At 34.0% G+C, this 26,997-nt stretch overlaps 1 protein-coding gene across 15 annotated transcripts in view; it reads left to right on the top strand.

Annotated features, from left to right (window-relative positions):
* The window catches only part of LOC115224556 (chromodomain-helicase-DNA-binding protein 4), a 115,210-nt gene extending 90,202 nt beyond the window's left edge, over positions 1-25,008 (top strand). For 11 of the 15 annotated variants that reach the window (XM_036513355.1, XM_029795470.2, XM_029795478.2 and 8 more), the window contains 8 exons: positions 915-1,058; positions 3,948-4,167; positions 5,076-5,208; positions 6,917-7,017; positions 7,886-7,980; positions 8,875-9,219; positions 14,817-14,930; positions 24,040-25,008. In XM_036513355.1, coding sequence (XP_036369248.1) covers positions 915-1,058; positions 3,948-4,167; positions 5,076-5,208; positions 6,917-7,017; positions 7,886-7,980; positions 8,875-9,219; positions 14,817-14,930; positions 24,040-24,167 — 1,280 coding nt within the window. In that variant the 3' untranslated portion in view covers positions 24,168-25,008. Of the gene's footprint in view, positions 1-914; positions 1,059-3,947; positions 4,168-5,075; positions 5,209-6,916; positions 7,018-7,885; positions 7,981-8,874; positions 9,220-14,816; positions 14,931-17,309; positions 17,347-24,039 lie in introns of all 15 variants that reach the window. The other 4 variants (XM_029795471.2, XM_029795479.2, XM_029795477.2 and 1 more) reach the window with 4 other exon arrangements.
* The last annotated feature ends 1,989 nt before the right edge of the window (positions 25,009-26,997 follow it).

Below are 26,997 nucleotides of genomic sequence, written 5' to 3'. Positions count from 1 at the left end.
ATAGGGCCGAATAACAGCTAGTCCTAACACAAAGATTGACACCATTTACAATTCTGAAACACAGATTATGCTGTACTCAATATGATTGCAATTATGTTATAAAGAAAGGTCTAAAAGTTCTTGAGTATATTGTTCTAACATTGCTTTATTTTTAAAAAATCTGTAAGAATTGTTGGGAATTAGTATTTCATGAAGATATTTTTTGTTGTTGACCTTTTTCTTTTGTTTTAGTATCTGAGTGGAAAACTTAGCTTGGAATATTTTAGATTTAATTTCTATTTCTATTAATTAAGTCTTTGAAATTTAACTTACATCTTATATTTTTTGGCCAACTGATTAATTTTCTAGCAAAGCTGATATCAAAATCCCTATCTTGTTCTTAACTTGTGGGTCTACACTTTCTAAGTTTTATGTTCAGTTTAAAAGCTCCTGATTGAGTATTTTTCTTAAAATAAAATTCACTGCTAAATTTTCTATGACTGATGCATTGCTTACATCATACAAATCTTGCTTCAGTTTTTTTTTTTATAAAAGGATTTTGATTTGCTCTTTTATTTCAATTGCTTTGCATAACGAAATATTTCTACACCAACTGTAATTCTACTAAAATTACACCATCATTGTACATTAAAAAAAAAAGGAAGAGTCTGAGGGTCAGAAACTCTGGTTATTAGTACAGTTAGGTTTAGGCATGAAATCTTTTGTACTCTTAACACTAACACAATGAAACCTCCAGTTTTATGGCACTAAAGCTTGGTGCATTAGGCTCATGAGAGCTGTCTTGCCAAAAACTGATATAATGCAGTGATGAGATATTAACTGCGGACTCATCAGATGATTGTCTGATGCTTAACAATGGAGCCTTAAGTGGCTCTTGGAAACTAACTTTGTTTGTATATGTATTTTTTTCAAAGACAAAGAAAAAACGGGAACTGACACAAAAGAATCAAAGTCTGAAGACAAGGTGGAAACTCTTGATAAAGTGAAAAAAGAAGATAAGGTTAAGGATAAGAAAGAAGGAGAGAAAGCTACAGAAGAAAAAGAGGAAAAGAAGCAAGGTACATTATTCTCTGTTTTAGGAGATACTGTGTGTCAGCTTTGATGCTGAGCAGTATTGAGATTTGGAGCACAAGGGTAGCAGAGTGCTGCCAATAGGCTAAATAAGAGTTCACTGATTCAGGTTAGAGAAATAGAAAAGTGTGAATTGAAAACTGTTGAGTCTGCAATCCAAAGAGATGGTATATTCCAGATGTAAAGGGGACCGGAGGCGGGGTATGGATATATCCATTAAAAGTGGTAGAGGGTGTCTGGGAAAGATCTAAGCTAATTTGAATTTTGGAACACAACAGGTAATTTGTGTTGTGCTCCAGAAACAATAGTTGCCTTGTTTAGGTAATGAGCACTAAGTCTGTTTATGAAAGGTACCTGTCCAGAGAAGATATTTGTATCCAGTCTTCTGTCTGTAACAGGAACTAAGTGCCATGTTGAGGGGCTGGTTTTGGAAATGAATGTTTGGTTGGATTGATTTAGGATAGGGACAAGTGTGAGAAACGTTTTATATACAGTTAGCACTGGTAATGTACATACATTAAAAGAGATGCTTTTCTTTTTCTTGATGTATATGCTTGAATTTATGCATACAACTGCATGTGTAGGTCTGTAAAAACCCGATGTATATATGTTGTGGTATAATTCAACAATCCATCTTTTTGTCTGAAAATTATTACTCTCCATATTGTTTTCGCCCAACCCTTCTCTTGCTAATTGCTTAGACTTCATTATTTTTCATTTATTCTTCATCACAATAATTCCTCATGCCTTCCAGTGTCTGGTTGCTTTGTTAGATGTCTCTGGCAACTCGGTCTCTTGCTTTCTTGTTCAGTTTCATTTTTGGTTTGAAAATGTCTCTATTGATGCTTCTTGTCATTCATCAAGATTTGGCTAATGTTGTTGTTTAACCCAAAGTAACTTCTGAACAAGCATACCTACGATAAAGGGCATTCAAGCTGTAATCATTCTATCGTGATTGTTCCAGACATAGCATATTGAGGATTGTACAAGGTGTCCCAAAAGTCACTGATGGGTTTCAGTTTTTAATAACTTCCTTAACTTTACAAATAAATGAAATTTTGATACAATATGAAGGACATAATGGAAATTAATATGCACAAGTCAAATTTTGCTACACCACTACATCACATATGGAAAATGACATCACTTAAATGGTATCCATTTTCAGCTTCGCACACTTGTGCTCTTTCCAATACTTGTACTATAATACCATCAAGTGTTTCAGACCCCACTTCTCTGATTTCTTTATTGATGTTCTCCTTCAGTTGCACCAGGGTCTCTGGTTTGAGGAATGTGAAGGCCATTGAAAGTAGACGTCACACAAAGTTCCAGCAAGATTGGAGCAACTGCTCATACTGCAAGAGAAACAATGCAGTTGCTATGGCAGTGTTTTAAAGAGAGATAATAATCCCCCACTATGGCAATGTCAAGTGGCCTTCACACCCCCCAGACTTGACTAGCAAGGATTTTTTCTCATGGAAATACCTGAAGGAGAAGCTTTACATCAACAGACCAGAGACCCTGGTGCAACTGGAGAACATCGATAGAGAAATCAGAGAAGTGGGGTCTGAAACTCTTGTGGGTGTTATGGTGCAAGTTTTGGAAAGAACATGGGCATGCAAAGCCGAAAATGGCTGCAATTTAAGCAATGTCATTTTTCATTTGTGATGCAGTGGAGTTGCAAGACTGGACTGGCGCATATTAAGTTCCATTATGTCCTTTATATTGTATCAAAATTTCGTGCATTTATTTGTAAAGTTAAGGAAGTTATTAGAAATTGAAACCCATTAGTGAATTTTATGACTCCCTGTATTATCCTTTGTCTTTCTTTTTAAGATAATAGGTTGTGATACGAGGAAGATTGGCTGCTGTTTCTAGCTGTTTGGGTGACCGTATATTGGTTGTTCATAAGTGGTAGCAATGTTGTCTATAGGTGGTAAAGATTTTATTGTTAATGTTTTAATTATAGGATATTTCCTTATTCCCACTGAAGTCAACGTTGACTTCCAAAAAATCTGTGGCATTGTGCTTATGTCAGAAATAATTGATAAATTCAGAAATATATCACAGATGTCTAAGTTTGATTGAACATTCTAAATAAAATGATATAAATATATTACCAGTAAAAATATATATATATATATGAGGGTTTAAATATCCTTGCAAAGTTTGGCTCTGTTCCTAATAAAAGAAAATCCTTATTTAATTACATGAAGATAATGGAGCTTGTTGAAGCCTAATTTGCTTCCATTGTTATCTGAGTGTTTAGAAAACACGAGCTGTTGCCATATACCGACTGAACCCAGGTGCAGCTCACTGAATCATCGTTAGTTTAGATCTGAGAAGGTGAAGTGCTTGTATTACAGTAATCCCTCGCCATATCGCGGCTTATTATTTAAGCTGACTTTGATTCCACTGTGGTGGTGTTTTGCATTTATAATAAAATAGATATATACAAATTATAAAAAAATAAACAGTACAGTACTGTTTCTTTGTGGATTTTTACCTATTGTGGAGTGTTTTGGAACGTAACACCTGCAATAGTTGAGGGATTACTGCATATCAATGTTGTTATGTCACAAAACATTTAATTGAATTAAATGTTTAGCTAAGTTTCAATACTAAGATATATCTCCACAATTGAGAGAAATATCTCTCATTTGTCAAGAATTTGAAAATTGGGACAAAATCCTGCAGCTGATAGGTGAAATGAACAGATGTTACTTTGCTGGTTGTTCCATGGACTTGAGGTCCAAATACCTGAAATTTTTACTTAGTATATTATTTAAATAACAGAACAGCCAGAAACAATGCTGTTTTTGTAGTCTGTTGAATTAAGCTTTTTGTGTTCTTAAATGTCTTTCTCTTGTTACTAGATGAAACTGATGAACAGTCTTCGACACAGTCCCAGCCTCCTAAGGCCGTTGATCTGAAGAAAGAAGAACAGAATCAAAAGTTTATGTTTAACATTGCTGACGGAGGTTTTACTGAATTGCATACTTTGTGGCAAAATGAACAGAGAGCTTTGCAGCCGGGCAAAGAACATGAGGTTTGGCACAGGCGCCATGATTACTGGTTATTGGCTGGCATTGTTACGTATCCTTTGAAAAATTTATGTATTTCGGCTTCTTTTTCAGTTGGGTTGAGTCATTATTATTGCTTTGTATTCTACAGCTCTGTCAATTTTTTTCTTTGGATATTTTAATAAAAAGGACCTTTTAAGGATGTAGTCTTATTCATCCCTATTGCAATCACTGAAGTAAATAAAAGCAGTTAGACTTCACCAGTGTGATATGTGTATAAAAAAAGGTAATAGAGTTAATTGAAAAATTTTCATATTTCTCCAGTGTTAACTTTCTCTACATGGTTTAACATGTCTTCCATGCATGGGTAGGACAGTTGACAGGAACTGGCCAGATAGAAGACTACCCCGGGCTACCATGTCTGTTTTGGCAGGGTTTTTACAGCTGGATGCCCTTCCAAGCACCAACCACTCTGTAGAGTGGACTGAGTGCTTTTTATGTAGCACCAGCACAGGCGTGGCTGTGTGGTAAGAAGCTTGCTTCCCAAAATCAAGGTCCTGTGTCCAGTCCCACTGTGTGGCACCTTGGGCAAGTGTCTTATACTATAACCTTAGGCTGACCAAAGCCATGTAGCTGGATTTGGTACTTTGTGTCTGTGTTTATCTCTCTCTCTCCTCACACCATAGCTTGATAATGTGTTTATATCCCTGCAACCTAGCTGCTTGGCAAAAGAGACCAATAAAATAAGTACTAGGTTTACAAAGAATAAGTCCAGGGGTCGATTTCTTCGTCTAAAATCTCTTTAAGGTGGTGGTCCAGCATGGCTGCAGTCAAATGACTGAAACAAGCAAAAGAATAAAAGAATACACATACATGTGTATATGTATATATTGTATACATAAATACAACTGGGTATAATCACTGTTAATTTATGTCCCAGTGCCAAGCTAATATCTTTTTTCCTTAACCTATTGTCTTTAGCCATGGATATGGTCGCTGGCAAGATATCCAAAATGACATCCGTTTCCAAATTATCAATGAACCATTCCAAAGTGAACAGGGGAAAGGTAACTTCCTAGAGATCAAGAATAAATTCCTAGCTCGTCGCTTCAAGGTATGTCATTTATTTTTTCTTACTCCCCCATCTGTAAAAATCCCATTTTTAACTTCATTAGTGTTATTGCTTCATAAATTCATTGCACTTTTATTGCTCTAATACTTTGTCATTGCGCTAAACATTTATTTACAATACCTTTGAATATTTTATCTTGTATTTGTGTGTGGAGAGAACAAGCTGTACTAAGTATTTTAACAGGTTTAACTTGTACCTCCGTATATAATAAAAATGAGGAATGGGGAGTTACTTAATTCTTTAGTCTATAAACTGGCCATATCTGGCCTTAACATGTTACCGGTTTTATGTTCTAACCAGTCAGATCCAGCCTATCACTCCTACCCTTCAATGCCATTCCAAAAATATGGAATCACATCATCAAAAGTTCAAAGCTACAAAATAATGCCACATTAATTTAAAACAATGGGAATGAAAAAGCATTACATTTGATAGAATAATTTGAATGCTAAAGGGCTAAAAATATAGAGGACCTTTGTGATACTGTACAAATATATTCAAATATCTGGTGCTGCTTTATGTAAGTTTTTATTTTGGACGAATAAAGTGTAAAGGATGGCATGGAAGTTGTCTTTATAAATCTTAGCCATTTTATTGTTGGCTGTGAAGAGAACAGTGGAATCTAACCAGTATTTCTTCCAGGCTCTTACCACCTCTGGAGTTACACTCCTAGCAAATCAGCTGGGATATTAGAGCATCAAGCAAAAATGCCTCAATATTTCTTCTGCTTCTTTGCACTCTGAGTTCGAATCCTGCTGAGGTTAGCTTTACCTTTCGTCCTTTTGGGGCTTGATAGAAAGTACTGACCCTGAGCAGTGGATTGGCAGAACTTTTTTTAAATGTCACTCTGGATAGCTTGTGATACTTTTTCCAGTTTAAATTCCATCATGGCTAGCTATTTGAGTAGTAGGCCTAATCTATCATTCATGGTAACACCACAGCCTAACACTTTGTGTTGTAATTATTCAGGCTTGGTCCTTGGTTTGAGCCTCCATTTCTCCTCCCTGTATGTTTCAGCAATGTAGAGTCATGGCCTTTGCTTTATGTCCTGACTAAAATGATAATTTAAAAAGTAGAAAAAAACAACAAATTGATGATTTATAATGTTTTAATCTGTTTAATCTCTCTAACCATCAGATATTACGACAGCTTATACTTATATTACTATACACAAAATTCGCAATTTTACTAGCTATTCTCTGATATGGGCTAAGATTCATGGAATTTTCTTATGCATAGCTGATATTTATTTTCTGTATACATATTAATAAAAGAAATATTTAAAATGCATTGGCCTGTTTTGATATATTGCTAATGTCATACTTAACAAAATACCTAGTGTTGTTTTAACCCTTTCGTTACTGTATTTTTGAAATGCTCTGTTTCTTTCAATTACTTACATAATTCTTTATGTTACTTACAAATTCTTTATGTTACTAACATAACAAAGAATTTAGTAAAATAACTGAGCTATCATTCAGCTAGTATTAGTTACATAAATTGTGACTAAGGTTTGGTGGAAGACTTCAATTCAAAACTTACAAAAATAAGACATTTATACTCAAAGCCAGAACCAGTTTCAGCCAAGTTAGTAACGAAAGGGTTAATGAACATTACGTTGGAAATTAATGAAGTTCAGAACTGATTGTTGTCGCAGAGTGCATCTAACACATTCTTTTGTTATATACAGCTGCTGGAGCAAGCTTTAGTGATTGAGGAACAGCTAAGAAGAGCAGCTTACCTTAACTTAACGCAAGATCCTAACCATCCTGCTATGGCACTTAATGCCAGGTTTGTATCCTACTCTTTTATCTTTCTCTATTTCTTCCTTTCTTTTTCTATTTCTCCTTTTCTCTCATCACCTTTCTACCTTTTTCTTTCTCTGTCTTCCTTCTGATGCACCTACACAACACATAATCTTGCTATTTATACATCTGGTCTGTCTATACACAACGTGTATGTGTATATAGAACTACATGTATTTGTGTGTGTGTGTGTGTGTGTATAGATATATACGTATATATGTATAAATATATATTAAAACAAAAAGTTAAATTCTGGTCATAGTTACCAAATGTTTCGTATCCATGAAAACCACAGACTTGTGGACAGCTCTTTTCTGATATACGTTTTATTGACACACTCTCTCTCTCTCTCTGTATATATATATATGTATATATACTACATATGTATTTATATTGTGAAGGCGCATGGCTCCTGTGGTTAGAGCATCGAGCATATGATCGTGAGGTTGTGATTTCAATTCCTGGGCCGGGCTGCATGTTGTGTTCTTGAACAAGACACTTTATTTCATGTTGCTCCAGTTCATTCAGCTGTAGAAATGAGTTGCAACGTCACAGGTGCCAAGCTGTAACAGCCTTTGCCTTTCCCTTTGGACAACATCTGTAGCATGGAGAGGAGAGGCTGGTATGCATGGGCGACTGTTGGTCTTCCATAAACAACCTTGCCCGGACTTGTGCCTCGGTGGGTAATTTTCTAGGTGCAATCCCATAGTCATTCATGACCAAAGGGGGCCTCAAAAATGTATTTATATATATGGGGGTGTGATATAGCTGTGTGTATGTATGTATGTATGTATGTATATATTTATTTATTTATTTATTATATTTTGATATTTATACATTTTTATTTTTCCTAGGTTTGCTGAATTAGAATGCTTGGCAGAAAGTCACCAGCATTTGTCTAAAGAATCTTTGGCTGGAAACAAACCAGCTAATGCTGTCCTACACAAAGGTATTTCTTTGCTATACATTTATTTAAATTTCCATTTCAATTCAACATTTAATGTCATTGTGATATTCTTCTAATCACATTTTTGTAACCTTTCAACTGGAGAATTAAATTTCATGGTCATTCCAATAAAGATGTTAAATATCTATCAAAAAAAAAAAAGGATTAGAATATAAGAAAAAAAAATAGTTTCAAACATGACATTCCTCAACAAAAGATGGATTGATACATATATAAAACTGTTTACCATAGTTAAGGGTAATGAAGCTTTGAGTGCATAGGCACAGGCGTGGCTGTGTGGGCAGAAGCTTGCTTCGCAACCACATGGTTCTGGGTTCAGTCCCACTGCGTGGCACCTTGGGCAAGTGCCTTCTACTATAAGTTCAGGCCTACCAAAACCTTGTGAGTCTATTGACTGTGGCCATTCTAAGGCACAGTCATTGAGACCTTAGTTGAACGAATCTACCTCGGTACATATTTTCTAAGTCTGGTACTTGGTCTATCGATCTCTTTTTCTTAACTGCTAATGTTATAAGGACATAAACAAACCAACACCAGTTGCAAAGCTATGTGGTGGATAAACATACATATGACGGATTGCCACACAGTTTCTGTCTACAAAATACCTTCACAAGGTGTTGGTTGGCTCTGGGCTATAGGAGACACCCAAGATGCTAGTATAGTGGGACTCAACCCAAACCCACTGTGGTTACAAAATGAGCTTTTTAACCAGACAGCCATGCCTTGTAGAAAATTTAAAAAAATTTTTTCTCAGTTGTGAAACAAACTTATGCTTCTTGGCATGAAATTTTTACTGATATTTTACAAATAATTTTTCTTAAATTCTAGTAAAAACCAAAAAAAAAAAAAAACATCGATATTTTTTTCTATTTTCAGTTCTCAATCAGCTCGAAGAATTACTCAGTGATATGAAACAAGATGTTAGCCGTTTACCTGCCACCCTGGCCCGCATACCTCCTGTGACACAGAGGCTCCAAATGTCTGAACGCAACATCTTAAACCGTCTTGTCAATCCTGGACAGACAACCACTACCGCTCCACCATCAGCACCTCCTACAATACCACCTCAGCAGAGCCCTGCTGCTACACCAACGCCTACGTCGGCTGTATCAGCCCAATCCTCACCTCAAGCATCACCCTTCATGAACACTTCCAACTTCTCATCTCCATATTCAAGCAGTGTGCCACCCTATCGACCACAGTATGGTATGCCTCCACAGGGTAGGTAACAACTTGTGTGACGTTCCAAGCACAAACCCAGTGTACCTTTCCCTTTTGTTTCCCCTCGCTATTCTTTATAATGCCCTCCTCTCCTGGAGCGTAGATACTAAAGAGGGGGGAATAACAGAAAGGTCACATTTTGCTTTTTACCATTCTCATTGTATCAAGCTCAGCATTAATCATCCAGCACAAACTTGTAAATTTCAACTGTGGGTTCATACATACAATCTATAATTACATGATTATTTTAATTAGAAACATCTCAACAATTAAATTTTCTAAGCCGTTCATAATGGAAATTTTTGTTTTTATATATTGAGACTTTGAACTGGGAAAATACAGTTTTCCTGAATGAAAATTTGCATGTTGGTAAAGACTTTGTTTTATATATATATATATATATATATATATATATATATATATATATATAGTATGAAGAGTCTTTAGTTTACCATATTTGGAATTTTACCCCTTTCCCATGACTAAAATGATACTGATCTTACACAGCAGTCGAGAGGAACTGTTGGAAACTGACAGTTTTGCTTACATTTAAAGCATCTTTTCATATTTTTGTTATTTGTAATTTCAGGACTAGCATGTGATACTATTTCTATGGTGGAATAGTTTCCAGAGATTCTTAGTCAAATAAATGCTATGTTTAAAGTAGAAATTTTGCATTAGATCCACAAAGAATATTTGACAGCTAAAAAAAGAATCTAATTGGCTATTGTCATTATATAATGACAAAATTTAAATAACCCACTGTTTAAAGTGACCTGAACCTTATAAACTCTGTCTTTCCACTTAGATTTCAAATCATCTTTTGCTTTCTGCTTCTTTTTATTACACAATTTTTTTTTAGTTTTCTTTACAGGATTTTCTAGTATGTGATATTATTAAGTTAATTATCCTAATTTAAATTAAAACTTGTATGATTTGAAGAAAGCCTTTTTCCTCCTCTGTGTGGTTGGAACACGAATTTGTTGTGTAAACCAACCAAAAGACATCAGTAGTTTTCTCTCTTCTAAATACTGCTATAGTAACATCACCACCACTACTACTACTTCTACTATCACCATTACCACCACCACCATCATCATCCAACTTTCAAATAGTGTTTCATTTATTTTAACACTCCACTGTCTTGATCAGTTGGGACATTTGTTTGATAAATAAAATTTTAAAAAAATATTTACCAACTTTTAAAATAAACCTTAAATCATCTAAAAAAAGACACTGGCCTATGTTTTTAATGGTGCCTGACACCGTAAACTATATTTTTAGAACTGTTTAAATCTGTTTCAGTAAAATGGACCAAAGGAGCTGCCCCCCACCCAACTTTACCGCTTCCTTTTATTATCTGTTTTTTTGTCTCCTCTTTCTTTCTCCTCCATTGCATTGCTAAAAGGTCCTTGACAATTCTTGTGTTTCTCACAAAAGGGCTCTTTGTAAGTGAGATTTTGTCAACCATTAAAGCATCTTTAACTACAGGAAATCTTTGTATCTTTTTTTTTTCTTTCTTTTTCCCTTTTTATGTAATGAAAATTTTGTGGAATGTCCATTTTTGATCCCTCTTATGTGTGTGTGGCAGATGTGAATGTATGTATGCACATTTTATTTTATATATATATATATTATATAAAATGTGTGTGTGTGTATATATATAAATACATATATATATATATAATACAAACTGCTGTGAAAGAACATGTGTTTTTTGTTGTCTGGTTTTTTTTTTATTGGTATTTTTTTTTGTTCCCCCCACCTTTTATTCTTGCTTAGTTAATTAACTCTTGTTGCATGCTTGGCTGTATGTGTGTATATATATATAGTTGGGGGCAGGGATTTACATTATGGCAATGGAAAGTGAATAATAATAATAATAATTGCTTTTATATTATTACACATCATTATTTATGTTGCTGTTGTTTCTGTTATTTCATATTTTGTTCTTGGCTTTCTCCCTTCAATCCCACTTCATTTTTTCTCCTCCTCCTCCTTCGACTTCTTTTAGTCGTCCATAAGCGACAAAAGAATTTTTCAGCACCATTTTTAAAAATGAAAATGGAAAAAAAAAAAAAAAAAAGAGAAGAAAAAAATGAAGCAATGAAAAATAAAATGGAAATGGTAAAGATGGTTAAATGTCAGGCTAAATACTTTTAACAGTGTTTAGTTTTGTCCTGCTTGGTTTCAAGTTCAGACTTCACTGAAGTCAAAACATTCCCTTGCGCTCATCAAGGGCCCGTAATATGCTGAGGTTGAATTATTTCACCATAACCTCCTTTTAAGAAAATTGGTTTTGTGTGAGACGAAAACAAATTTATTCTTTTGTTCTGCTGTTGTTAGTTTCTGTTGGTATTTTTGTTTCATTTTGCTTCATGTCTTTTACAGTTTTTCTCCTATTTATTCCACTGTAATCTTTTTTAATTTTCTCATCTTCTTGTGGACTTTTCAGTCAAATATTTTATTCCTTTTAATGTGAACAACCAGAGTAGCTACAGATGATAATGAACAACGAGAAACTTAAGATCTGTATGGTCTCTTGATTTTAATTCCTTTTAAATTTTTGTCTAAAGTCACATGAAATGTAATTTTCTATTTTTGTTGTTCAACTAATGATGCAAGATGCAAATTTAAATAATTTGAACATATTAAATTTTTTTTAGAAATGACGTAATTTTTGCTTTATATATATATATAATATATATATATATATATATATATATATATATAATAATAATAATGTGTGTGTGTGTAAATGTCAACGAGAACAAGTGCTCAACACTGCATTGGTGGATAAAATTTCTTTATTTGTGTATTAAGGTCACCATTGGTTTCATGTTAAGAAAAATATCTTAATTTAACAATTAGTATATAATATATATAGTCCTGTGTGCTGCTGGTTTAACAACTCTCATCCTTACTATAATTGTATTACCAAAGTACACAATTTTGGAAATAACTATTCGTCTTGCATTTTTCCCTTGTTAGGCTGGTAGTTTAGAATTTATGGAACAAAAAGAAAATGTTCTTTTGAGAGCTTTTCAAACCCATTACAAATAAAGTAGTTCTAAAAAAAAAAAGTCTTGGAATATGCAAGGTTTACTATTTTTGCACAGCATACTGTGAAATGTGCATATGTGCACTTAACAGAAATGTCCAATATATGCTGTTGTCTGCATGGAGGTTTGTAGTGTTTTTGGTGTGTGAGTGACTTAGCTTTGAGTGGTGTTAGAGGACAATACCTATTTTATTTATTTTTCCGAGAACAAAAGTCATAATTCTTACATTGTCTTATGGAAATATAAAAATGTAGTTTTTTTTAAAAAAAGTAATTTTTGTGAAATAATTTATTTGAATAGTAATTGTTCAATCCTTTAGCATTCACATTGTTTTGAATTAATCAGGTATCTTGTAGCTTTGAGATTTCGATGATGTGATTGTGTATTTTTGAGAATGACGTTTTAGGGTCAGTGTGAGAAGCCAGTTTAAATATAAAACAGGTAGAATATTTAGGTTAGATATGGCTGGTTTAAATGTGAAAGGGTTAATTTTGCCACAACTTCCAAATTTACAACACTAACACACAAATGCAGAAATTAATAAGTAGGGTAATAATTTACCTCAGTTCAGTTAATGTTACCTCTTTAGATCTATGATATAAATTTTGACCGATAAAAACATAACAAAACAACTTTCTGGCTAATTGCTTGAGAAGGCAAGAATTGTTATCAGTAATATTTGTTCCATTCAATTGAATTTTGTAAAATTTTGTTTGTGTTTATAATTTCGAGCTCAGTCATGTCTACATAGTAATTGATTGGTTGATGTGAAGGTGACCCTGCTATGATCTTCTCAATGAGCTCACAAATTATATCCTGTTTCTCTTGGCATATTGTGTGGAGTATTTGTATAGCTGCCAGGACAGCTTTCATCCAGCTTGTTGCTTAGTCTGTCTGAGTAGCTGATTGTAACAAGAGCGACTAAGAATAGTTGGTGCGGACATCTATCTGCCTTTTGATCAGGGTTTTAATTATAAGTGGTTTTGCAGACCACTCTTATTAACTCTGAGTCTCAGAAAACTACTCCCCATCTTTTTTTTTTTTTTTTTTTTTTTTTTGCTGTACATTGATTTTAGTAGTGTCTCTGAGAGATTGATGCTTTGTTGAAGTCAGATGCTGTAATAGTTGTGCTATTATTATGTAACTAACTAAACCACTTGGTTATTGTGACAAGTGAAGTTTGAGTCACAATTCTTGCCTGTCTTGTGTTGTGCTATGATGTAACTAATTAAGCTACTTGGTTATTGCGACATGAAGTTTGTCACAATTCTCGCTGGTCTTGTGCAATTCTGAATCAAACTCACTTGTGAAACCTTAGGGAATAAGCATTCCCTTTATTTTGTGATCCCACTATATTACTCCCCATCTATCTATCTATCTCTATCTATCCATCTATCTATACATCTATTTATCCATCTATCTATCATTTCTCTCTCACATTAAAATAACTTCTGAGTCATTTGAATTTGAAAATTTCAATTAGTTTCCTTCAAGCTGATTAATCTGTCTAGGTAGGCGCAGGATGTATTGGTGTACATTATGTATATTAGAACAACATTTTATTTGTTAGAATACGACATGGCTAATTTTGTACATTCTGTTTCCAAGAATTTATCCAAAGTCTGTTTCTGAGAATGTGATTTTGGCAAAACACAAGATTTTTTTTGTTGGTTGGTTAAACTTTGATTAATTTTGTGAGACTGCTTTACTTGCCCAATTGTTCTAATGAACGATACACTAGTGGAACACTCTATGGAGGTTTAGTTACGTCTGCACAGAATGTGTGTATGAATGAGAACACTTCATTTGATATACTGAATGTGTTACTGTTCAAATTTGCATGCTGCCAGCCAACTACACTTGCTAAGACACTAATTAAACCCATGTCAAAATTACTAACATTAACTTCAGTGTTTGTGTTTTTTTTTAGCAGGGAGGCTGTGCTTCTTACAGTTTCTGTGGAATATAATTTTTTTAGTCTCATTTCACCTCAGTATGTCTCCTGCTCTTCACCTTTTACAATTCTGTATCCAATCAATCTCTCCCTCTTGATCAGCATGCTTGTGTGTGTGTGTGTGTGTGAAACTCTGTTTGTCTTTTTCAAGTCTTCTGGTTTGTTACTATTTGAGGGCAATGGAATTTTCTTCAAATTCGCTATATCCAAATACAGTTCCAGTTACTGCTAGTAAAGTATACTCAGCCAGGTTTCTGTTAGCTGTTCAGTTACAATCGTGTTTGTGGTTCTATTTAGCCCTATTTGCTATTTAAGGAGATAGATCATACTAAATTGTGACTAACCAGGTACCATTAATAAATAATAAACCCACATATATACATTTGGAAACTAAAGTATAAGAAAGAACATTTAATTAGAACACTATCTAAACTGTTTTGATACCAACTGTTATGATAGATGACTTTTTGTATCTGCATTTGAATTAAAATGCAAGACCATTCCACCCATTTACCACCCCATTTTCACGGACTTAACACAACTAGATATTGCTAATCTTGTTTTATTTTGTTGGTGTGTAGCCCCCTTTGACCAGCCACACCCTTTCTTACCTACAAGTGACCATTTCTCATGGCCACACATAAAACCTGAACAGCTCCCCAGGACACCAGGCCTTGAGTCTTTCCTCAAAACACGTACGTAACTTCTTAGAAACTCTACCCTTGCTGTTTCTGCATGACAAAAACGACGTTTCAAGAGAGAGAAAAAAAATTTTCATTGTATTATTATTATTATTATTATTATTTATTATTAAAATTTTTTTCCTCAAAATGGTGCTTTTTGTTTTTGATTTTTTTTTTCTATTTATCTATTGTTTTTCTCTTGTCTCTCCTTGGAAAAAATATTTTTGTTTCACTTTTGCTTGGCTAGTGTATTTGTGAGTTCATTCCATTTTTTTCTCTCTTTTTTCTTTTTTTTCTCTCTCTCCTCAGTCTTTGCTATTGGTTTCGCTTGGAATATATTGTTTCGAATTTTACCAATCTTGTCTCTTTTATATAATGGGTATCTCTTTTTGTACATGCGTGAATTTTCGTTTTCTTTCTCTGTTGTAATCCTCTTCCTCTTTCTCCTCCTCCCCATCTCCATTCCCAGTCTCCTTTCTGTTTTGATTTCATTTATTATATTTTTATGTATGTGTGTGTATATGCATATATGTATGTATATATGTATGTATATATGTATGTATATTCTTTTGACTATTGCAATTTCTAAAGATTTACAATATCATGTATATTTTGTTTAGGTTTTTTTTTTTCTTGAGTTACATCATGGAATGTCCAACCCATATTGATATTGTTAAAAATGAAAAAAAAAAAAGATTTGTGAATTCATTTCATTACTGCCATCGTGTTTCTTGTGTTTGTTTTTCCAAGTGAGTTTTTCCCCCCAACACTTTTCGTTTGATTTTTTTGTCTTTTTTTTTCAAGGTCAACATAACTTATTTTTCCCCTCCATCATTCATTAAAGTATTATAAATATTGTCATATCTACAGCATATGCATATATACTTTGGTTTATGCTCACAAATATCATAAGCCCTCATGTGTATGTGTATTTTACATGATATATGTCAGTATATGTATGTGTGTATATATATATATATGTATGTAATGATATGTGCATGAATCAGTGCCTTTTAACCCTTTCGTTACCATATTTTCTTTTGAAATACACTGCTTTTTTTTTTCTTCCTTTTTTCAATTAATTTTGGAAGTAATGAAGAATTTAGTCAAATAACTATTTTGGAACATAACATGGAAATTTGACAGGTTTTAATTGTGATCACTTTAAAACAGGGAATTTACATCATAGGACTATGTAAGGGTGGTCTCAGGTGGGTTGGTGTCAAAAGGGTTAATTTCTTACAAGATCGTCAGTCAAAAATGAGTAAAGAGTCTTTGGGGATGGACAATATATATATGCATGTGTATATACATTTTCTTTTCTACTGCATGTATGTAAATATATATTTTAAATGTTTTCTTGTATACATTACATTCACCCATACACACGCTTTAATCACGAAGACATAAAGTTTTATATATTTATGACTCAACTACTGCTGTGGGGAGAAAAACAAAATTTGACATCAAAGCAGTATTTGTTTCTCTTAGAATTAAATTAACAGTATGAAAGCAGTGAGATGATATCTGGATGGATTTAGACCTATTTTTCAATGCATGTGCATTAAAAAGTTATTTCTGATGAGCTAGACTTAAAAGGTGGATACATCACCATAAGTTATCACAATCAAAGACTGGTGCACCTTCTAAAGTATTTGTATTTTCCTGTGTTTAAAATTTATTATTAATGTAATGATAATATTATTACTTCATAATATTTTGCATGCTCATTTCATTATACTAATATATATGTGTGTGTATGTATATACACATTCAAACAGAGATATTAAGACACTCATATTCTTGGTTGTAATGTGTTATATATAATTTGTTCACTTGTGATAATCATGGGCCTGCAACTTTGATTGTTTTAACTTCAGAAATGTTTCTAGAGCTAGAAAGAAAAATAAAAATACACATACATCTTGTTGGTTAATTTTGATATTTTTTGCTAATGTTTCAGATTTGAATAATTTTCATCTTAATTTTATATTTGTATGCTTACTCTTATATACTCATATATATATATATAGTGTGTGTGTGTATGTAATATATATATATATATATAAAGATGTTTGCAATGTATGTATCTATATATACATACACATAGATTTATCTACATTAGATATATATATATATATATATTATAGAGTTTGTGCGTAAACACACACACATATATGCATAGATATACATGTACATACACACATACACTCTGTAAACATTGCATACGTAGAAATTCATTAGTGTGACTGAATGTGAAGTTGTGTAACTCATTCTTACATTGGTTGGTCGGTTGGGTTCATTATTAATAACAACAACAACAATAATAATAAAAATAATAATAGTTTCTGGCAGTAGCCCATTAAGGTCTTTATGTATTTAATGTTCCAGCTGCTGAGAGTGGTAGACATGCGGGCCAGGATTAAAGGTGGGTCTATTTCAGTGAACATTAAGTACTACTACCTATGTTTTTTTTCTTCTCTCTCTTCCTTCCTCTTTCATTTCATTGTTAACTACTATTTTTAGCATCATTGTTATTACTACTACTACTACTATCATGATCTTCCTAATCCATTATCTTATGAGTAGGCATTTGTCTCTTGCTCAAAAATAATAATTTTTTTAAATTTCATTCTGATGCAAAAACTGCCCTCCGTCCATTTTCCCCACCCATTCTCTTTTCTTCTTTCCTCTCTCTCTTTTTTTCCAGCTAAATTTATTTTAGTTTTTTTTTTTTATTGCCTTGTGATTTTGAAAGGAAATCTGTTTTTATACTTTTTTGTTTGTTTAATTTAATGCTATCTTTTCATACAACTACTTCCATCAGTTTAAAATTTTTTTATGGGCTTTATTACAATCAAGATGGGTTGGCTGGTTGTCATATATGTAAAGATAAGATTCATAAACTACAATAGGTGTCCCATAAGAAGTCAAGTTTCTGTTTCTCTTTCAACATAAAGGTCTCTTTAGCAATGGATTTGCTAATTTTGCTCCTGATTTTTATGAGCAGAGGCAGGACAGTGCCTGGTAAAATGAGTTTAGAATGGTTGAAGAATTTGCTTTTAATGTGTATTTTTTTCTAAATGTCAAACCTGCAGGAGAGATTTAAGTAAAAAGATAAAGAAAAAAAAGCATACAGCACAGTATAGTTATCATTATATTCATTCGAGTAAGGCTTAATTCATATGCCATAAGATGTGAATTCAGAAGATTTAGGTAGAACTTATTTTAACACCTTAATAATCTTCAAACTGATTAGTAGCTCAGGTGAGTTGTCATTTTCATATTTTAGATCCAGTGCAGGAGATCTTTTCTGTATTTATTTCTTAATATGCTTTCTTCATTGGTGGGTAATACATAAATCTTCAGAAACCTAAATTATGGTTAATCATTATAAAGTAACTAATTAACACAAATTTATTTCACACTGAAGCCTTGTACAATCTTTTGTCTAGCTAGCGTCTGTCAAACAGTTGAACCCATACCAGCATGGAAAGCAGACATCAAATGATGAGAGTAGGGGTTTTTTAGTCTCTCAGTTCACAATCATCTCAAGATTCTTGTAAGATCGACATATAGATGTAGCTAAATGAGGAAGAACTAATTGGTTTGAGATTAAGCACCACACTATTTGAATTCAACATTTCCTTCATTCCTTCATTCTACAGTATGCTCTTGTAATCCTTCCAACACTAATGCTCCTGAAACTACCACAAATTCTTAATTCAAATCTTAGACAGAAATTTCATTAATCCCAGAAAGAAATATTGAATTATATTTTAAAATGTCTTTTAAGTTATTGCACTAAACCTCTTATACATAATAGAAATATTAAAATTACTAAGTCTCTTTGTGTGTCAAGTAGCTAGCTTGAGGCGATAGCTTCATGGAGCTAATCAGCGACAGCTTTATTCTTATTTTTAAGAATGCCATATTAGTATGGCGATAACTATTAACTCTTATACATAGTCTTCACTATTTGGAAATCATAGTTGTGACAGATACTGTTGTCAATACAACAGGCATGTAACAATACCTATTGCTCTTGGAGTGGTTGGTGTTAGGAAGGGCATCAAACTGTAGAAACCATGCCAATTCAGACTGAGTTTGGTGCAGCTCCTCTGTGTACACGCCTGGTCAAACCAACAACCCATGCCAGCCAGCATGGACAATAGATGTTAAATGATGATGATGATTAATACACAAATGTGTTATGTTCTTGTTTAGGAATAAAGTTTCTCTTTGACCATTTTGTCACCTTATTTCTGTTGGCCCTTAGGTCTAGAGAGGTCTACGTGCCCTTCCCCTCCATTGGTCAGTTGAAGATTAGATTGTGTCACGTGACAGCTGGTGCTGGCTGCTAGAGCCTACTGGCGAATATTTAAAAGGAAATTTGGCAGGGTGGTCACTCGTCCACTGACATTTGTTGACGCTGCACCAAAGAACAAAGAAAATGAGCTCAACACCAGAGCTGAAGACACATCCGAAAGGAGTGGGCCCTCACGACGTCAAAAACGGTAGAGGAGTAGGGGCTGAAACCGTACGTGGTTCCTCCTGATGATGTCCTTAGCTACTGGATCCTATAAAGGAGCTGTTGAGGTGGCAAACCACAAAACGTGATTGGAATTCTCCACTGGTTTTGTTTCAATTAGTTTTGAAAATACCAAAGAATTTTAAATAATTCAGTCGTTATTAGCATTAAAATATTTATGGTAGCTTTTAACCCTTTAGTGTTTGCATTATTCTGCCAAAATGAATGCTTCTTCATCCACTTTGTTTTGAATTAATCATGCATTATCTTGTAGCTATGAGATTTTAATGAGGTAGCTGTTAATTTTTAAAACAATATTGTAGGGTTGGTGTAAGAGACCAGATCTGGCCAGTTTGACCATAAAACAGGCAGAATACTTTTGGCCGGTGTAAATGCTAAAGGGTTAAAGTAAATCTCTTCAAAACAGTTAATTGGCATTGTAGAGCTAGGTCCTGTCTCAGACAGGTTATCAACAAGGTTAACCACATTTTAGTTCTGCTATTCTTTTTAAATCGAATCATTATTCCTTTGACTACGATCTTTTCCAATTCTTTCTCTCTTCTTTCCCCCCCACTCGTGTCTTTCAATGTTGTTTCTCTTATGTTCTACTCTCAACATACGTTCTTCTTCTTCTTCCTTTTCGTTTGGTAGTAGTAAAATAAATATGCTGAACGTTTAGTGTTCCATTCCTTTTGTTGTTGTTTTTTGTTTTTACTGTTTTTTTTTTCATTTTGTTTATTAATACTGTTTTTTTTTTTTTTTACTAAAAAAAAGAACCAAAAAAAAAACCAATCTTAATGACAATTCTGATCCAGGTGCACTACTAGGGAACTAATGAACCCTGGTAGTAGGAAATAAATCTGCTAAGCATTTAGTGTTCAGTGTTTTCCTTTTTGTTAATTATTGTTGTTGTTGTTATTATTGTTGTTATTTATTTATTTTATTTCATTAACTCTGATCCATTGATGCTACTTGGGAAGTAATAAACTCTGTTTATGTTGTGAAGTTATTTTGATATAACATTAAAAGTGGTTTGTAACTTATAAGTATTGTTTAATATGTTACAAATTATTATTATTATTATTCTGATCTTGCTGAGGTCAACTTTGCCTTTCGTCCCTTTGGGGTCGATAAAATAAAGTACCAGTCAAGTACTGGGGTCGATGTAATCGACTTAGTCCTTCCACTCAAAATTACCAGCCTTGTGCTTATAATTGAAGTTATTATTATTACTATTATTATTCATTGTTGTTTAGCCCCAGGCCAGCCATCATTAAGCAGATTTATGATCAAAAGTGTGTCGACTGTGACCATTCATCACTTCTTTTTTTCTTAAGTACAGCATATTTCTTGCCTAGGGCTACATTTTTTTCTTTTTTCTAAAGATGATAGGATATGATTTGAGGGAACTTTGCCTGCTATTTGTAGCAAGTCAAGCAACCATGTCATGGCTACCTTTATCCTTCCTTGACTATTTGTGAAATAGCACGTTACACAGAACAGGACTGGATATTTCTTGGCACCTTACTCCATCCTTTGTCATCCTGCATTCAGATCTGTTTGGGGGAGGGGTGGGTGGATGCAGATTAAATTTACTTTCCTTCCCAGGTCAACACAATATCAATACCAGTAATAAACTGGGCCGCTTGCATTGATTACTTCTTCCTTGTCTGATGAAAATAAGTCTTGTACTTTGTTTAAAAACAAAAAAAGGTTTTCTAATATTAGATTGATTACAATAGCTTTGGCAGGATTAGTGCCTTGTGGTATTCTTTGGACGATGACTGTCCTTTTCACCTTTTTCGGGTGTCAAAATAAGTTTTTGGTGTGAGGTCAATGGGAGGCTTTGTTTCTGTGTTACAAAACATTGAATTATTGTTGGTTTGACTCAAGGGGAAATTTAGCAATAATTGCTGAAAATAACTAATACTAATTAAAATGTTGGTTGTAAGTAGTGAATTGTTTTGGAGCATTCTCAGTTTAACTTTAGCCTTTCACGCCAACTTGGTCAACTAAATAGCCATCACTCAGGACAATTCAGTGGATTATATTTTCTTGCTTCTGTAGCCATGTATCAATCTAAGAGCTCATTGTTGTCTATAGTGTCATAATTTGGAGGAAATAATAATATCCAGTGTATTTGTTGTTTTGCCTGCAATATCTGTCCATGTTAAGTTTCTGTTTGGAAACTGAATATATTTCAGATGGGATGTTTTATACTCTACTACTTATTAAACTTATGTAGGTAAAGGTCTGATTTGTTGGCTCAGAGCACTGCTGTCCTTCCATACACACTCACTCTCTCTCCCCCCCTTCCCTATGTGTATTTATGTGCTTATATATTTATTAAGGAGAGAGAGAGAGCTAACATTTAGCTCTGGACACCACTGGCTTTCCACACAAAAATATAAAATTGTTAAAGAATAGACTGCTCAATATGTCTCTGTTAGCATTTTCTATTCAACTTCTTGTGCCTAAAGCATTTTATCTTCAGAGTTAGTGGCATCTTTACAAATAGGAAACCAAAAATAATCAGAAAATTTTATAATAGAGAAGAAAAAAATCCTATTAAAAGAAGACTTAAAATGTTAGCTTGGTAACACACAGAAAAGTATCTGTGGCAATAGAACTTGTATTGCAAGGTAAAGTTTGTTATAATTTATCTTGTAAAAATAACCTACTTTGTCGCATGCGATTTGTTTTTAAGGTCATTCAGCCATAAATGACCGATTCTTTGAGTGGAAAAAACCAAAAAAAAAAAAAGAGAAAAAGCTGTTTTCCCTTCAGCAATCAGATTATTCTGTCAAAAGTTTTGAATTATTTATCCACAATATTTTGAATTAATCATGAATTATCACGTGGTTTTGGGACTTCGATAATGTTGCCTATTTTTAGAATGATATTGTAGTGTTAGTGTGAGAGGTCAGATCTGGTTGGTTCTAACAAAAACAGACCATTTGATGTGGTTTACTTGCTAAAAGGTTGATTTCTGATTTTCTAATGTTGAGAATGTTTGAATAATAGGATCTTGTTACAAAATGTTTTTGTTTTTGATCTCTGATAACAAAATGGTAAACTTTTTCCTTTTGAAACTGGAGAGTTTTTGAGTTTTATGAAATGTTAGGAATTGTCTACTTTTCTTCTTTTCTTTTTTTATTAGTGAGTTTGTTGTTTTATATGAAGTCTTCCAGTGTAGGGTTATCACAGTTTAATGTTAGCATTGTGAGATTTATTTTAGAAGCTGCCATCATAATAATGGGGCTTTAAATTGACTGTCAGTTATTGGATTTTTCAAGATGGTGCAACTTAGTTTTTTTGCTGTTTATTGTGTGTGTATCTGTATGTATAATTTTAGTATTAATTGGTAGAAGGGCCGAGTGTTTCTTGCAATGCCACTTATCAAACTGTTTAAGTGTCATTGCATGAAACTATTGGCACTTGATTCACTCTGTAGCTTCTAATAATAAAAATATATATACAGTAATCTCTTGCCATTGAAAGCTAATTAGAAATTATATATTCCATAATACTTTCCATAAGCAATGAAAATAAATTTTTGTTATGTTACTATTAACAAGCAATTAATGATAGATGCAGGCCCAGGTAAATGTGTGGGATGCATCATTCCCCAAGCCCTTGCTCTTCAGCTGCTCCTGTTCTTGTTTACTACTGATCAGATTTGATAAATTCATTTCTCGCTCCTTGGAGAGTGTACCCCATGTCGATTTGAATGTAACAGCATCTACTTACTTTGGTTTGGTCTCGTTCACATTTGGGTTGTCGCTTGCTTGAAATGAAGTCCGTGTGATCACATCACTGTAGAGAATGATGGGATTGTATCAATATATAGGAAGTACTTATTCTGTTTGCTCACTTTGAACAAAGCCTTGCAAAATCTCTTCATAACATTGAATACATTTCACCACCATCCATTCAAGTCTTCCCTCTTCCCCATCCTCTAAACCACAGTTGCTCATCATTCTAATTATGATAAACACAGTTTCAAATTGACTGTTAAGCTGATATCACCAACCATGCATATGTATCCTGAAGCATTGCTGAGCCATATTTATCTACGAAAAATCTGTATTTGTTCTCTACCTAGAAACAAAAGTGGAGTGGGGGAGTGTTATTGCCACATACTACAACTGCTTGGGTTGTAATTATCTTTCCTTTTCTGAATATCTTTGAGATTTTCAGATATCTGAGAATGTTGCCTTACACTTCATAATTAGTTCCCCAACCAATGTCACCGCCAACACCCTAACTGATTAGTTTCAGTTTGTCATCATCCTCAATCGTATACAGCATTCCTGACCAGACAGACAGACCTTTGTGATATTGTTTTGATCATGAATCTGACCTGTTCCAAACCATTGAGGCACAAAACCATCTCTGTAAAACGTTCAGAGAAGAAATGCAGTGAACTTGTGCTTCATTTGTTATGCAGAAATGTTTTGGCTTAGAGATAAGGAAGCTGTTTGATATATATACATACATATATATATATATATATATATATATATATATATATATATATATTCTGTTGTAGCTATTTTGTGAATAACCTAGGTTTTAATCTTTTGGCAGGTTCGATGACTCCTACTCCAGACCTTCCAAAGAAAGAAATAAGTGGTAGTGATGGTGTGAACATTGAGAAAGGAGAGCTTCCCAAATCTGCAACGAAGAAAGATATCATCTGCATTGACGACGACTGAATTAGGTTAATACCCCCCAAAAGAATAAGCAACTAAAGAAAAATATCAATATCTGTCTCGAAAACTTCCGACCTCTAAATAGATCTTATATCTATCTCTATCTCTCTTGCGTCCCCTTGTGGGTGGGGTGGATTAGGGTAAGGGAGCCCTTTGTCCCGGCAAGAAGTTTTTTGTTTTTTAGTAACCTGTTGCTCACCATCGCCACTATCCAATATCACCAACACAGACAAATGACGACGACAACAACAACAGCTCTTAGTCTTTGCTGACCATTGGTGTTTTTGTTTATTGTTTTGTTAAAACAAAAAAAAAGAAGAAAACAGAAAAAAAAAGTCAATGCATATCATATGAACAACAGAATTCTCTGAAATTGTATGAAACCCCCGCTCCCCTCATCGCCCTGACATTCAGTCTAACCAAGCAATGACGTTTGTTTTATTTGTCCGGTGACTTCATTGGCTTAGTCTGTAAGGGGTGGGGTTCACCCCTACTCCCAATTCCTTATTATTTCTACCCTTCATCTTTCTCCACCCCCACTTTCTTACTGTATTCTTTTTTTTTAATTTCTATAATTTTTTTTTTTATTTAATATTGGTTGGTCCCATATTTTATTGGTCTAAACTTGGTATAACCTACTAAAATTAGCACACATCACCAGCCAACTGGCCAACCTGCCTGTCACCTATTCTGCTCTCTGAGTTTTATGTTCTCTTGCTGTAATCGGTGTAGAGATCTGAGTGTGGTGCATGACTGCAAGTGCAGATATGTTCTCTCTCTCCCTCTTTTCCTCCCCCTCTGCACTTTTCCACAAACCCAGCTCAGTGAAACAAAACAAAAAAAAAGTCATCTGATGAACATCCAATAAGCAAATATACACATATTTGTGGGTGTAATGTTGTATCTGTCGCAACACACCAGTCTATGGCTTGAATATTAATTTATCGATCTCTGAGTTTTTATTTAAGGCTTAACTTATGGCAAAAAAACAAAAACAAACTGTTCTCTGTTTTTCAGTTTTAGAACTCAAACGTAATTAAACTATCATAGTTCTTTGTCTTGATTTGGCATCGGTTGGAATGTCAGAAACCTCCAATTTGTTTCCCCATCCCCTTTTAATCCCCAAAGATACTGGAACTAGCCTAGCTCTGCTAATTTTTAAATTTTATTTCTAAGTCTATGCACACACACACACACACACACACACACACACATACACATATTCTTATTACGAACTAGTTGAATCTGGTTTTGCTCTCTGAAACCCTTTCCCCACCACCCTGCCCTGCCCTGCCCCTACACACTTTTTCCATCTGTAGATTTGGCCCAGCATTGTCTAGTGGTGAACGCTAGAAGACAGTGGAACTGGACTGTTGCTGACGGACTGGTTGGTTCGTACTGCTGCTGCTGCAACTACTACTACTACTACTACCCACCCATTAATATTAAAGAACAACAATTCTGTGTTGGTGTATTTATCACTTTGATCATTCTGTTATTCATTAGTGGAAAATTTAATTATAATAAAATTGTTGTAATATAAATTCTTGCCGTACCAATTTTTTTCTTTTGAAGTAATTAAAAACAAAAATATTTTAATAAATACAGCTATGTATTTCATCTTGGCTTTTGGTTTTGTTTTAATTTGTTGATGACAGTTTAATTAATCTTATTTCCTATTGTAAAAGTGGTTATGTGGGCAGAATTATTAAGAGGGTTGGAGAAAATCTTTTGTGGTATTTGTTTTTGGCTATTTTCATTTTGAGTACAAACCGCTCCAGGGTTGACTTTGTTATTCACCTCTGGGTTTAATAAAATAGGTGCCAATTAAGTAGTTGGGTTGATGTAATTGTCTAACTTCTTCCCTTAAAAGTTGCTTGCCTTGTGCCTAAATTAGTAACTATTATTATTAAAAAGGCAGTGAGCTGGGAGAATTGTTAGCATGCTGGGCAAAATGTTTCCACCGAGGTCAGCTTTGCCTTTTATCCCTTGGGGATTGATAAAATAAGTACCAATTGAACACTGGGGATCAATGTACTTGATTTATCCCCTCCCTGGGCTTATGTCAAAATTTGAAATCATTATTATTAAGGTGGTGAGCTGGCAGAATTGTTAGCATGTTCGATGAAATGCTTAGTGGTATTTCATCTGTCGCTATGTTCTGAGTTCAAATTACGCCAAGGTCAACTTTGCCTTTCGGGATCAATAGATTATGTACCAGTTGAGTACTGGGTTGATGTGATCGACTGTCCAGCTCCCCACAAAATCCAAGCCTTGCGCTTATAGTAGAAAGGATTATTATTATTAAAATGGCAAGCTGGCAGAATCATTAACACACCAAACAAAAGGTGAGGGATTAGTTAATACCATTAACCCCAGAATATGATTGGTACTTTATTTTATCAACCCCTGAGGGATGAAAAGCAAAGTTAACTTAAGGTGGGAGTTGAACTAAGAATATAAAGAACTGAAACAAATACTGCAAAGCACCTAGTATATGGGGGAGTTTTGAAAAGCTCCATGCTACAAGGTTATTGCGAAAAACCTGGGTAGAGGCCCAACCTAAGTTCTTTTACAGGGCTTAGAATAAAATGAAGAACCGCTGCAATAAGTGTGTGAATCTGAGAGGGAAATATATTGAATAAAATCCTAATTAATCGATCTTCCTGTATTTTCTTATACCTAAAGTTAAGAACTTTTCAGCACCCCCTTGTATTCTGTAAAGTGGCTGGAAACAGGAAAGGTGTTCAGCTGCAGAAACCATGCCAAAGCAGATCAAGTCCTCAGACTTGTAAAATCCTGTCGAGCCATCCAACCCATGTCTGCACGGAAC

Source organism: Octopus sinensis, linkage group LG25 (genome assembly GCF_006345805.1).
Source record: "Octopus sinensis linkage group LG25, ASM634580v1, whole genome shotgun sequence".
NCBI classification, from domain to species: domain Eukaryota; kingdom Metazoa; phylum Mollusca; class Cephalopoda; order Octopoda; family Octopodidae; genus Octopus; species Octopus sinensis.
The sequence above is the reverse complement of the archived record's forward strand: the minus strand, read 5'-3'. Positions and strand labels throughout refer to the sequence as shown.